This window comes from Cnephaeus nilssonii (assembly GCF_951640355.1).
Source record: "Cnephaeus nilssonii genome assembly, chromosome: X".
In the NCBI taxonomy this organism is placed as follows: Eukaryota; Metazoa; Chordata; class Mammalia; order Chiroptera; family Vespertilionidae; genus Cnephaeus; species Cnephaeus nilssonii.
In genome coordinates, this window is record NC_137071.1 from 40,923,654 (window position 1) to 40,937,646 (window position 13,993).

The 13,993-nt window shown below is 40.5% G+C and overlaps 1 protein-coding gene across 2 annotated transcripts in view; it reads right to left on the minus strand.

Annotated features, from left to right (window-relative positions):
* The window catches only part of UPRT (uracil phosphoribosyltransferase homolog), an 83,755-nt gene that overhangs the window by 41,318 nt on the left and 28,444 nt on the right, over nt 1-13,993 (minus strand). For both annotated transcript variants that reach the window (XR_013813199.1, XM_079764775.1), the window contains exon 2: nt 13,129-13,171. Coding sequence is in view for 1 of the 2 variants with exons in the window: in XM_079764775.1 (XP_079620901.1) it covers nt 13,129-13,171 (43 nt within the window). In the remaining variant the exon portion in view is untranslated. The remainder of the gene's footprint in view (nt 1-13,128; nt 13,172-13,993) is intronic.

The following is a 13,993-nucleotide window of genomic DNA, read 5'->3' on the forward strand; positions in this document are numbered from 1 at the left end:
CTCATTATATTTTCTTTTCTTAACGTTCTTCTCTACACGATCCATTGTCATGGGATGGTTTGCTAATTAAAATAATATATAACAATAGCTTTAATAATACAAAAGATGATACATGGCATAGTTCAGTCAATACAGTTCATTAAAGTTTCCTATGATTTACCATTCTCTGTGTTGTTGTTTTTTCACATACCTGTTACTATCACAAGGGGGCAGTATTCTCATCAACCACAGCTGAATATAAAAAGACCGATCAGCATCCAGATTAAGTTCTCATGGTACAGATTATATTTTTTAGAGTAGTTGATGATTTTACAGTACATGATTTTACATTTACCCAGTAATTATAATTCATGAAGTGTCGTTTTTCCTCCAATACTGCTGCTTTCAACACAATAGCTGCTTTTAACAGAGTAGCTGCTTTCAACACAGCAGCTGCTTTCTACACAGTAGCTGCTCTCTAGACATGTGTGACTGGTCGGCATAAGTACATTATGGCGCCAACCCTGTCACATACACCTGTATTTGTACAGGGTGTATGTAATGGGGTTGGTGCAATGATGTCATCATAGCGGGTACTCATTGGTGGGCGTATCTGAAGGTGGGAGGACCCGCCTGGAGACGGATAGAGGAGCAGTGTGTCGGTTCCTAAGACTATTCGAAATATGTGTTTTCCAATGGTCTTAGGCGACCCCTGTGAAAGGGTCATTCGACCCCCAAAGGAGATGCGACCCACAGGCTGAGAACCGCTGCTTTATGGTGAAAAGTTGGTGACATAGTTTCATTTTTTTGCATTTATCTGACCAAATTTCCCAACACCATTTATTAAAGAGACTGATTTGACTCCATTGTATGCTGTTGCGTCCTTTGTCAAATATTGAGTATAATGGCTTGGGTCAATTTCAGGGTCATTTATTCTGTTCCATTGGTCTATGTATATTCTTGTGCCAGTATCAGGAAGTTTTGAGAACTGTGGCTTGGTAACACAGTTTTTTAAAAAATAAATCTTTATTGTTCAGATTATTACACTTGTTCCTCTTTTTTCCCCCCATAACTCACCTCCACCTGGTTCCTACCCAACCCTCTGCCCATACTCCCCAACACTGTCCACATCCATAGATGTACGATTTTTGTAAGTTTCTTACCACACCCCCACAACCCCATCCTCCTGAGAATTGTCAGTCCACTCCCTTTCTATGCCCCTGATTCTATTATATTCACCACTTTATTCTGTTCATCAGATTTTTTATTCACTTGACTTTTACATTCACTTGTTGATAGATATGTATTTGTTGTTGATAATTTTTATCTTTACCTTTTTCTTCTTCCTCCTCTTCTTAAAGAATATCATTCAGAATTTCATATAATACTGGTTTGGTGGTGATGAACTTTAGCTTTTTCTTATCTGTGAAGCTCTTTATCTGACCTTCAATTCTGAATGATAGCTTTGCTGGGTAGAGTAATCTTGGTTGTAGGTACTTGCTATTCATCACTTTGACTATTTCTTGCCACTCCTGTCTGGCCTGCATAGTTTCTGTTGAGAACTTCGGTGACAATCGTATGGGTACTCCCTTGTAGGTAACTAACTGTTTTTCTCTTGCTGCTTTTAATATTATCTCTTTGTCTTTTGCTCTTGGCATTTTAATTATGATGTGTCTTGGTCTGGTCCTCTTTGGATTCCTTTTGTTTGGGGTTCTCTGCACTTCCTTGACTTGTAAGTCTATTTCTTTCACCAGGTAGGGGAAGTTTTCTGTCATTATTTCTTCAAATAGGTTTTCAATATCTTACTTTCTCTCTTCTTCTGACAACCCCATAATTCGAATGTTGTTATGCTTGATGTTGTCCCAGAGACTCCTTACACTATCTTCATATTTTTGGATTCTTTATTCATTTTGTTTTTCCAGTTGGATGTTTTTTGCTTCTTTGTATTTCAAATCTTTGACTTGATTCTTGGGATCCTCTAATCTGCTGTTGGATCTCTGTATATTATTCTTTATTTCAGTCAGTGTATGCTCAACCCTTTGCACTTGCTTACTTTTTTCTCGATTCCTGCTACCGATGCTAACCGTGTCGAGTCACACTCGACATCCGAGTGCAAAAGGTTAATTTCTAGTTGGTCCTTTTTCATATCCATGTAGGTATCACTAAATTTATCAGAGGTTTCTAGAAGGTCCTTGAGTAACTGTATAACCGTGGTTTTGAACTCTATATCCTGTAATTTGCTTTCCTCCATTTCTTTCATTTGTGACCTGTTTCTTTGTCTCCACATTTTGGCTGCTTCCCTGTGTTGATAGAGTGGCTTTGTGTGCTGGGTGTCCTATAGGGCCCAGTGGATCAGCCTCCCAAATTACCTGAGGTGGACACTCTTGGTGCACCCCTTTGTGGGCTGTGTGCACAGTCTTGTTGTAGTTAAGCCTTGATTGTTGTTGGTATCACTGGGAGGAATTGACCTCCAGGCCAATTGGCTGTGAGGATCAGTTGTGTCTATGATGTGAGGACTTATGTGCTGGAGACACCCTTATAGGGCAAGACTTGCTTCAGTGGGGCTTTGGTGCTCACTGAGTCTGACCCCTGAGTGTCCTTTATGGATCTGAGGAGTTGTAATCTGGATGGTCCCACTCTGACGACTGGGTACAGTGGCTCTTGCATCTCCAAGGAGGTGCTAATTTAGCCTCTGCCTGAGGCCACCCTGCAGGAGCTACGGAGAGATCTGCACATACCTCTTCTTTGTTTGGAGTTTGGAGGTGCCCAGATGAGGCCCACTTGTGAAGCAATGCAAGCTGCTGTGGAGCCTTGGGTGTTCTTTTGGGAGTTCTGGGGTTCTCTAACCCAGCTGCAGTTCTCTGACCCAGCTGCAGTTTGTTATTTTAGATTGCAAAAGGCCAGGCCATTCATATGCAAAAGCCTCTGCGCACAGCTTGGGTGGGGTTGTAAATTAGGTGTGGCAGGGTCTCAGGGAATCACCAGGATGGAGCAAACAGCAAAGGCTGACCATAAACCCTGCTCTAAGAGGCCCTCGTGTCTCAGTGTCCCATGGTAATCACTGCAAGCACCTCTGAGAGAAAGCCGCCCTTGTGTTCCGGCCCAATGCCAGACAGTTCAGTTCCTCCCTGTATGAGTCTGGGTCCCCAGAGTCTCGCCAGTAACTGGAGTTCAGTGCAGTGAGGAGCTTGTGTCTCCCTCCTTATTGAAAAAGACAACCATGTCCTCAGTTGCCAGCCCCTTTCCGCATGCGCTCACCACCGTACATCTGTACTTCACTTCCGCACCTCAATCTGAGTCACAGTGTGCTTTTCTCTTTCTTTCTAGTTGTAGAATTTACACTCAGCCAGCCTTCCTGTGGTTCTGTATGATGTCTGTTATGTCTTTTAGTTATAGTTTTTAAGTGGCTGTGCAAGGCAGCAAGTTCAGGTATTTACCTATGCCGCATCTTGGTTTCTCCTGGTAATATGGTTTGATGTCTGGTATTGTGATCCCTCCAACTTTGTTCTTCTTTCTCAGGATAGCTGTGGCTATTTGGGGTCTTTTTTTATTCCAGATGAATTTTTGGAGTTTGTTCTAGATCTTTGAAATAACCCATTTGTATTTTAATAGGTTATTGCATTGAACCTATAGATCACTTTCATTAGTATGGACATTTTAACCAAGTTGATTCTACCAATCCATGAACATGGTATGTTCTTCCATTTGTTTATGTCTTCTGCTACCCTTTTCAAGACCTGTAGTTTTCCAAGTATAGTTCTTTTACGTCCATAGTTAAGTTTATTCCTAAGTATCTTAATTTTTTGGTGCAATGGTAAATGGGATTTTTTAAAATTTCTCTTTCTTTGACTTCATTGGTGTGTAAAAGGGCCATAGATTTCTGGGAGTTAATTTTGTACCTTGCCACATTAGCAAATTCATTTGTTAGGTTTAGTAGTTTTTTGATGGAGTCTTTGGGGTTTTCTATGTATAGTATCATGTCATCTGCGAATAAGGACAGTTTTACTTCTTTTCCAATTTGGATGCCTTTTATTTCTTCTTCTTGTCTGGTCGCGATGGCTAGTACTTCTAGTACTATGTCAAACAGAAGTGGTGAAAGTGGGCATCCTTGTCTTGTACCTGTTCTAAGGGGAAATGGGTTTAGACTTTGCCCATTGAGTATGATGTTGGTTGGAGGTTTGTCATATAGGGCATTTATCATGTTGAGGTATGATCCCTCTATTTCCACTTTGCTGAGAGTTTTTATCAAGAAAAGGTGTTGGATTTTGTCAAATGCTTTTTCTACATAAATTGATATGATTATGTGATTTTTGTCTCTCAATTTGTTTCTGTGATATATCACATTTATTGATTTCCAGATATGATACCATCCTTGCATCCCCGAATAAATCCCACTTGGTCATGAGGTATAATCTTTCTAATGTATTGTTCAATCCGATTTGTTAGAATTTTGTTGAGAATTTTACCACCTATGTTCATCAAGGATATCGGCCTGTAGTTCCCTTTTCTTGTAATGTCTTTGTCTGTTTTTGGAATTAGGGTAATGCTTGCTTCATAGAAAGAGTTTGGAAGTGTACCTTCCTTTTGAATTTTTTTGAATAGTCTGAAGAGGATAGGTTTCGGTTCTTATTTGAATGCTTGGTAGAAGACAACCTGTAAAGCCATCTGGACCAGGTCTTTTGTTTGCTGGAAGATTTTTGTTCCCTGTTTCAATTTCTTTTGTTATCGTCCGATTCAGGTTTTTTTATTCTTGTTGATTGAGTTTTGGGAGCTTGTTTTTGTTTTTTATAAGAATAGGTCCATTTCATCTAGGTTGTCTATTTTTTGGGGAATAGATTTGTTCATAGTATTTTTTCATAATCATTCGTATTTCAGTGTTATCGATTGTTACTTCACCTCTTTCATTTCTAATTTTGTTTGTTTGGGTCCTCTCTATTTGCTTCTTGGTGAGCTTTCTAGAGGTTGGTCAATCTTGTTGATCCTTTCAAAGTACCAGCTCTTGGTTTTGTTGATATTTTCTTTTTTTTTGGGGGGGGGGGTCTCTATGTCATTTATCTCCACTCTGATCTTTATTATTTCCTTCCTTCTGCTTACACTGGGCTTTTCTTGTTGCTCTTTCTAAGTCTTTGAGTTGTAGGGTTAGATAATTTACTACCATTGTTTCTTGTTTTTTGAGGTAGGCTTGTAGACCTATGAACTTCCCTCTCAAGATTGCTTTCATTGTGGTATACAAATTTTGGATTGTTGTGTTTTCATTGTCATTTGTTGCCATGATGCTTTTTATTTCTTCTTTGTTCTCTCTGGTAACCCATTCATTGTTTAATACCATGCTATTTAGTCTCCATGTGATTGGGGTTTTTTACTGTAGTTAATTTCTTGTTTTATGCCATTGTGATCTGAGAAGTTGCTTAATATGATTTATATCTTCTTGAATTTGAAGAGACTCTGCCTGTGTCCCAATATATGTTCTATCTTTGAAAGTGACCTATGTGCCCTTGAGAATAATATATATTCTGTGGCTTGGGGTGAAATGTTCTGAAGATGTCAATTAATTCCCTCTGATCTAGGGTGCCATTTAGGATTGATATTTATTTGTTGATTTTTTGTTTAGAGGATTTGTCCAGTGGTGTTAGTGGGGTATTAAAGTCCCCTACTATGACTCTCTTGCTGTCATTCTCTCCTTTGATATCCTCCAGTTGTTTTTTTTATGTATTTGGGTGCTCCTGTATTGGGTGCATATATGTTTACCAGAGTTATATCTTCTTGTTGGATTGCTCGCTTTAGTATTATGAAGTGGCCTTCCTTATCTCTTGTTATGTCCTTCACTTTAAGATCTAATTTGTCAGATATAAGTATTTTTACCCCAGCTTTTTTCTCATTTCCATTCAGCTGAAAAACCTATTTCCATCCCTTCATGATCAGTCTGTGTGAGTCTTTTTTTATGAGGTGGGTTTCATGTAGACCACAGATATATGGGTCATGTTTTCTTATCCACTCAGTTACCCTATGTCTTTTGATTGGGGCATTTAATCCATTTACATTTAAATTTATTATTGATAGGTACTTGTTTGTCACCATTTTTATTCTTTACGCCTGTGTTCCTTCTTTGCTTCCTATGTTTCTTCTTTTTATAGCAGACCCTTTAGCATTTCTTGCATTGTTGTTTTGGTGGTGATAAACTACCTTAGTCCTTTTTTGTCTGTGAAGCTCCTGGTTTCACCCTCAATTTTGATTGATAGCCTTGCTGGGTACAGTATTCATGGAATCAGACCCTTCTTTTGCATGACTTTGTATATTTCATTCCATTCCCTTCTTGCCTGATGTGTTTCTGTTGAGAAATCAGTCGCTAGTCTGATGGGGGATCCTTTGTAGTTAACTTTCTGTCTCTCTCTGGGAGCTTTTAAGATTCTTACTTTGTCGTTGGTGTTTGCCAATTTAATTATAATGTGCCTTGGCATCAGTCTTTTGGGGTTCATTTTGTTTGGGACTCTATGAGCTTCTTGGACTTGTGTGAGTTTTTTTTCTTCCCTATATCAGGGAAGTTTTCTGTCATTATTTATTGAAACAGCTTTTCTATTCCTTGCTCAGTTTCCTCTCTTTGTGGCACCCCTATTATGCAGATGTTGTTTCATTTCCAGTTTTCCCAAAGTTCCCTTAGGCTCTCCTCACGTTTTTTTTCTTTTTCTAGATGCTGTTCTGCTTCAGTATTTTTTCCTACCTTGTCTTCTAGCTCACTGATGAAGTCCTCTGCTTCTTCTCATCTATGTTGATGCTTTCTATTGAGTTCTGTATTGCAGTGATTTCATTTTTCATTTCTTCTTTGTTCTTCTTCATTTCCACATGGTTCTTACACATATTGTTGAATTTGTCTTCCAACCTTTTCAGTGACCTTATGACGATTTCTCGGAATTCTTTCTCTGACATGTTTCTTGCCTGCATTTCATTTACTTCCTTTTCTGGTGATGCCTCCTTTCTTTCATGTGAGAGCTGTTTCTTTGTCTCCCCATGATCTCTCCTCTCAGGGTGACTAGTTACGTAGCTTTCTCTCTCCTGCATTGACTTAAAGACACAAAATACAACACAACAAGGCACAACGCACAAGGTACTGGACACAAATGTATTCACAATACTAATAATCCCAAATAAAGGTGACCACCAGAGAAAAGAGAATTTGGGGATAAAAAAAAGAGTGCAATATTGATATTGAGAAAAGGAAAAGAAGTAAGAGAGAAAAGAAAGTGAATATAAAAGAAGTGGGAAAGAACTATTTATATGGGGAGGAAACTCCAATAAAACAACAACTAATCCAAAAAAATGCAAACAACTAATACTCAGATATGAATGCAAACTACAAACAACAACCAGTAACTAGAGAGGAGAGGAAAAAAACAGAAGCAAAAAAATAGAGAAAAAATTACACAAACCAATAAACAAAAACACCAATCTAATTAACAATCAAACTAAAAACAACAATAGGACAGAGAGAAAGAAGGGCAAAACAAAATAAAACAAAAAACATAAATAAAAAAACAAAAAACAAAAAAAGGTAAGAGAGAAAAAAATGTGGACAGTGAAGAGGAGACTGAAGTGTGTATGGATTTGGAGCAGGGGATTGGAAATTAGATCTATAAGTAGTATGAATTTTTCACAAGGGGTAAAAAGAAGGAATAGGGAAAATCTAAAGCATGAATAGGGTAAGCAAAACAGAACAACAAAAGGGGGAAAGTGAAGAAGAGAGTGTTGGCATAAAGGTAAAGTTGAGATAGAGTAAAATGATGCTAAAGGATAAATGAAAATAGAATGTAGAACACTAAACCCAAAATCAAATAGAGAGAAAATAAAATGAAACTTAAAAAAAATTAAGATAATAGTAGTAATAATACTGATTAAAAATAAAAATATAATAACTAAGAATGTAAAATCAACTGAGTAAAAAAAAGTTTAGTTTCTTAAATAAAAGAAAAAAAATTAAAATGTGGAGTAGTGAAGGTAATTCACTTCCTCTACTGTTCTGTTTGGCATGCCTGTTTCCTGTCAGTTAATCAGGATAGTATTGAAGTTCCCTGCGTTCCACAGCTCCTCTCTGTCATAAGACACAATCCTGTTTTCAAGCAGGCAGTATTTCTTTGTTTTTCAGCTTGCTTGTGGTTATATTTACACAATAGTCAATTTTTTATTCAACCCCTGGGTCAGAGTGTTTCTGTATTGAGATCCAGGGCTATAAGTCCTCTCTACCCAGTATTTAGACTTTGTTTTCCCTGCTGCACTTAATACTGGTTTGGGGGTATGGACTGCCCCAGAGCTGGTTTTCTGATTGTTTCTCCCCGATCTGGTTCCCAGGTTCCACAAAAACAACTTTCCCCTGCAGTCACTGGGAGTATTTTTAATTGGGTGATCCTATGTACTGGGCTTAGTAATCAAAAGCAAGGATTTAAAGAGAAAAAAGAGCCAGAGTAAGTGTGCAAACTCACGACTTTTTCGCCCTGGCACTGCGTGCAACACTGCTCACGTCTTGGTGCACGTTTTTTTTTTTTCCCCTGGCACAGTGCAGCCGGTTTGCTGGTAAAGCTTCAGGCTGCCTTTTTATATCTAGCCCAGATATGGGTTGATTTCTAGAGTTCCCTTCTGTCAGCAGCCCTGTGGACCCCCTTCCACATCCACGGACTATGCTGGCCCCAACGTCCATGGATTTTGTGGGGCACAGACTTCCTCTGGACATCCAGAACCCACTGCATGCGTTTCTCTCTTCAGCCGGGATTGCAGACCTCACCTTTCACTGGGTGCAATCTGACCTTTCCATGAGAAGGTGCAGAGCTCGTCTGAGTCCACATATTTGTGCTGCTTGAGACCCAGTGTTTGTGGGTTCGCAGCTGGTCCCTGGGTGTTGTGGTTTTAGGGTCCCAGGAGGTATCTGATTCTTTCCGATTGAAGGTAAGGCTAGACTTCTGATCACAGCCACTCTCCCATTTAAGATGGTACAGTCTCTCACCATTTCTTATTTCTTTTCAATCAGGTCAAGTTTCTAAGCTTTCTAAATCTCTATTTAGGAAATATGATTCCATCGAGTCTCCTATCTATCTACTCCAGGACTTCTGTGAGGATCAAGTGAGATTAGGCACAGGAAAACGCTTCACAAACATTTGGTTACAGTGTCAAGTGTTTGCACTTGGCTATAAAGCAAGTCATGTTGCTGGGCTGGAGAAACTGCAAGGGGGCTAGTCGCTAGGGAGAGGAAGCCGGGTATTGCTATGTGATGTCATTACCCGCCACCCACAGCTACCGTTTCTGGGTTGGCCATGGGGTCTCGGCAGCAGCTTTGGCTGCAATTTGGTGGGTTGTTGCTCTGGGGTGGTGGCAGGGCCTGAGCCCCACTTGGGGGAAGCTGAGTGTTACTTTGTCAGCCAGGTCCGCACTGCAATTTCTCTGTAAATGGCAAGTGAGCACCAGGGCAGCTCCTCTGTTGAACATCTGCCACTTAGTGATTAGTGCATGTCATAGCGACCAGTCAGAAGGTGGAAAGGACACTTAGCATATTAGCCTTTTATATAGGTAGACTAGGGGCCCGGTGCATGAAATTTGTGCACGGGGGTGTGTGTCCCTCAGCCTGACCTGCACCCTCTCCAATCTGGGAGCCCTCAGGGAATGTCCTACTGATGGCTTAGGCCCGCTCCCTGTGGTTCTCTGCTCTCTGTGGGGCCTGCCTGCTCCACACCGCAGCGACGGCCAAGCAGGCCATGCTGGGAGCTGCCTGCGAGCCCCATTTGCCTGCTCCTGGGTCGCTGTGGCAACAACCAAGTAGGCCATGCTGGGTACTGCCTGTGGGCTGCGCTTCACTGCTCCCGGGTCTCTGAAGCCATGCTGGGATCTACTTGCAGGCCGGGCTTGCCTGCTCCCGGGTATCCGTGGCAACAGCCAAGCAGGCCATGCTGGGTGCTGCCTACAGGCTGCGCTTCACTGCTCCCGGGTCTCTGAGGCCATACTGGGTGCTGCCTACAGCTGCACTTGCCTGCTCCCAGGTCGCCATGGCGATGGCCAAGCAGGCCTCTTTGTACCCTGCTGTCAGTCTCCACGGAGGCGGAGGCAATGAGGTTAATTTGCATACTCACTCCTGATTGGCTGGCGGGCATCATGAAGGTATGGTCAATTTGCATCTTTCTCTTTTATTAGTGTAGATTGTAAGGGTAGAATAGGATCCTTTTCTTTAAAGAGCCTAGATCTCTTCCTAGTAACATTCCTCTAAAGAGTCTTACCTTTCCTGCAACTCTGGGATAGAAATTCATGTGTCCAAGCCTTATAAAAGAACATAAAACCAGAAGAATGGTGACTAAAACATAAAGAACTTAACCCTACCAGGCCTGAGGCCCTGAACCTAACTGTCCCCTATACCTGGGCTCCTGAGCAATTCAAACACATGGGGGCAGACATTTGCAATGGCTAACCATGAGGTTTGACCATGATTGGTTGGTTATTTTTAGTTTGTGACGCATTTTTTTCATGTACTAGGCAAAGTACCAAAAATTAGGTACAGCAGTATAGCGGCAGATTCGGAAATTACCAAAAAATCAGTACAGCGGTCTGGTAGGGTTAAGATCTGAGCGCCAGGGAAGCCAATCCTGATAAATTCAGGATATAATTAATGTAAACTATAATGGGATCCTTGTCCTAGAAGAGACAGTTTACTAGAAATCTTCAACACTATAAACCTAAACAGCTTCATTCCTTATTACAACCACACTAACGCTCTACCCCACACCTCCCAATATGAGAACCTACACAACCATCTGCAGAGAACAGAAAGGCCCGAATTATCATCCATTCAGGTGAGTTATGCCCTTGGTCCTTATTATCTCATTTGATTAAGATATAATGCCTGCTCTTTCAGCTAAATATTTTTTATTGTTTAAAGTATTACAAATGTCTCCTTTTTCCTTCATTGACCTTCCCCCAGCCTCCCCCTCCCCCCAGAACATGCCCTCACCCCATAGTGTCTGTGTCTATGAGTTATGCTTATATGCATGCATACAAGTCCTTTGGTTGATATCTCACCTCCCCTTCCCTCAGAGGTTGGATGATCAGTTCGATGCTTCTATGTCTCTGGATCTATTTTTGTTCATCAGTTTATGATGTTCTTTATATTCCACAAATGAGTGAGATCATGTGATATTTATCTTTCTATGACTGGCTTATTTCGCTTAGCATAATGCTCTCCAGTTCCACCCATGCTGTTGCAAATGGTAAGAATTCCTTCTTTTTTATAGCAGCTTAGTATTCCATTGTGTAGATGTACCACAGTTTTCTAATCCACTCATCTGCTGATGGGCACTTAGGCTGTTTCCAAATCTTAGCTATTGTAAATTGTGCTGCTATGAACATGGGGGTACATATATCCTTTCTGATTGGTGTTTCTGTTTTCTTGGGATATATTCCTAGAAGTGGGATTAATGGGTCAAATGGGAGTTCCATTTTTAGTTTTTGTGGAAACACCACAGTGGCTGGACCAGTCTGCATTCCCACCAGCAGTGTATGAGGGTTCCTTTTTCTCCGCATCCTCTCCAGCACTTATCCTTTGTTGATTTGTTGATGATAATCATTCTGACAGGTGTGAGATGGTACCTCACTGTCGTTTGGATTTGCATCTCTTGGATGATTAGTGACTTTGAGTATGTTTTCATATGTCTCCTGGTAAGTGTTTTATAATAACCACAAACTTAACTCTTATTTTCTGTAGAAAAAGGACATAAGGAAATAAGAAAGAAAAAAAGGAAAGAAGGGAGGGAGGGAGGGAGGGAGAAGAAAGGAAGGAAAGAGGAAGGAAAGACGGAAGGAACCAAAGAAAGGAAAGAGGAAGCATTTTCTACCAATGAATACCAGGACCTCCGTTTTCCCCACAGCAGCCATTGACACAAGTTGCTTCCTCCTTGGACCTGTTCCTTTAGTTTGATAAAAGCATAATGACATAATGACCTGTCACTCCAGAAATGTCAATTACATTTATCTTGATGAAATCCAAGGGTTGTTACTGCCCTTACAAACTCAAATAATTGTAAACAGAAGTTGCCTCTGAACTAAGAATCTTTAAAGCCTAAAGTAGAATAGTTGTCTACATTTTTTTGAAATAAAGATTTTCCTAGGAAAAAATGTAAATGAAAATTAATAAAACATTTTTTTCTCTTTCCCAAATGAAATACTGATAATAATATTTAGATTGCAAACTCTATGAGAGCAGGGACCATGTGTCTGTGTTCTTTACTGCTGGGAGATTCCAGGATGGTGGAGAATTAAGTGGAAGCTACACTGACCTTCCCTCAGGACCAAACTGGAATTACAACTAAAATATAGAAAAATCACCCTGAATAACCAACTGAAGACTAGCTGGAGAGAAGCCTTGTATTCTTTACTACTGTATCTCCTCCCCCAGCAACACAGCCTTGCACAGTGCCTGAATTACAGGAGTTCAATATATACTTCAGGAATGGTTGAATATTAATAACCACAGCAGAAAATGTGTCAACCTCATTGTAATCACTGAGAACACTTAGATATAAACACAAGAAGGAAACGCAGTATTTACCCTGAAGACAACACAATCTGGTTTGAGATCCTCTCACATCACACTAGCTAAACAGAATTGAGCTTGGTCAACCCTTAACTGAAAGTCCCTGAGGAAATCGTAGATAGTCCAACTTAATATTTCATATGCGAGGATAGTATAGAAAAGAAGAGGCTAAATAAATTCCTCCCATGTAAACTACAACAGTTATTAATTTTTTTGCATTAGATGGCTATCACAGGGTAACTAACTACTAGGTCTCCTTACATATTTGATTTTCTTTTAATGTACTTCACTTTACTGCTCTAAGATGAGGCATTTAAGGGTTATTTATGAGAAGGTTACCAAGATAAAGGTAGGAGTACCTGAGAGCTACAGAAAATGAGTTTATGGAAAATGCCTTGAGGTGAAAGGGATTGAGACACAGTTTTAATGCAACAGTAAAAACAATACTTCAGAAGTCTAGCAAGATGATGGTTAACTGGTACAATCTCTTTCACCCCCAGATTGCTGTAAATAATTAAAAAAAAACCTTTTGGCCTACTATGGTTATATCATTAGGAACAACAATGAAATCAAAATGGAAAGCTTCCACCTACCAAACGATCTGCAGAAAACATGAAGTCCCCTCTACTCGCTGTCCTAAAAAAAAAAAAATAGTACAAGTTTTAGTCAAGATTAGAGCTTTAAAGTAAAATATTACTCATTACATATAATAACACTGATATTATGACCTATCCTATATAATAAAAGGCAAGCAACCATAACGGCATAATGACAAGAATGACCAATCAACCAGTTGCTAAGAGGTGAATTGACCACCTCTCGGTCCCTCCCTGCAGCCCGCAGGCTCTGATTGCTGGATGGCCAATAGGGAACCATGGGGAACTGCAGTGGGTGGTGGCAGGGTGGGACTGGTGAGCCGGCAGAAGGCAGACCTCTTGATCCCTCACCCCAATCCACAGGCTCCGATCACTGGATGGCAAATGGGGAACCACACGGAACCAGGGTGGGTGTCAGCGATGGGGTGGGACTTGAGACTGGCAAGCAGGCAGAAGGCAGACCTCTTGGTCCCTCCCCCCAGCCTGCAGGCTCTGATCGATGGATGGTGAACAGGGAACCACGGGGAACCGGGTTCTGGCGAGAGGGTGGAAGATGGCCCTGATCACAGGCTAGGCATAGGGACCCTGGCCTTTTATTTGGGCCACTAGTTACATAATAAAAGCTTAAAATTTTACATGTACAGACATTATTAAGGCAAGTTATTTTTTCACTAGGATACAGGAGCTTAAATGGAGTGATTTGATAAGTATAATTGAGAATACTTTATTTGATATCAACATTAGAGTTAGGAATTGGAAAGATTATGTAGTTGCCCACTGAGCTGCCCAAATATGTTATTCAATCAGATGAACAAGATGGAAGCAAACCCACATAAGAGAAAAACTTTGTAGTTACAAAAAT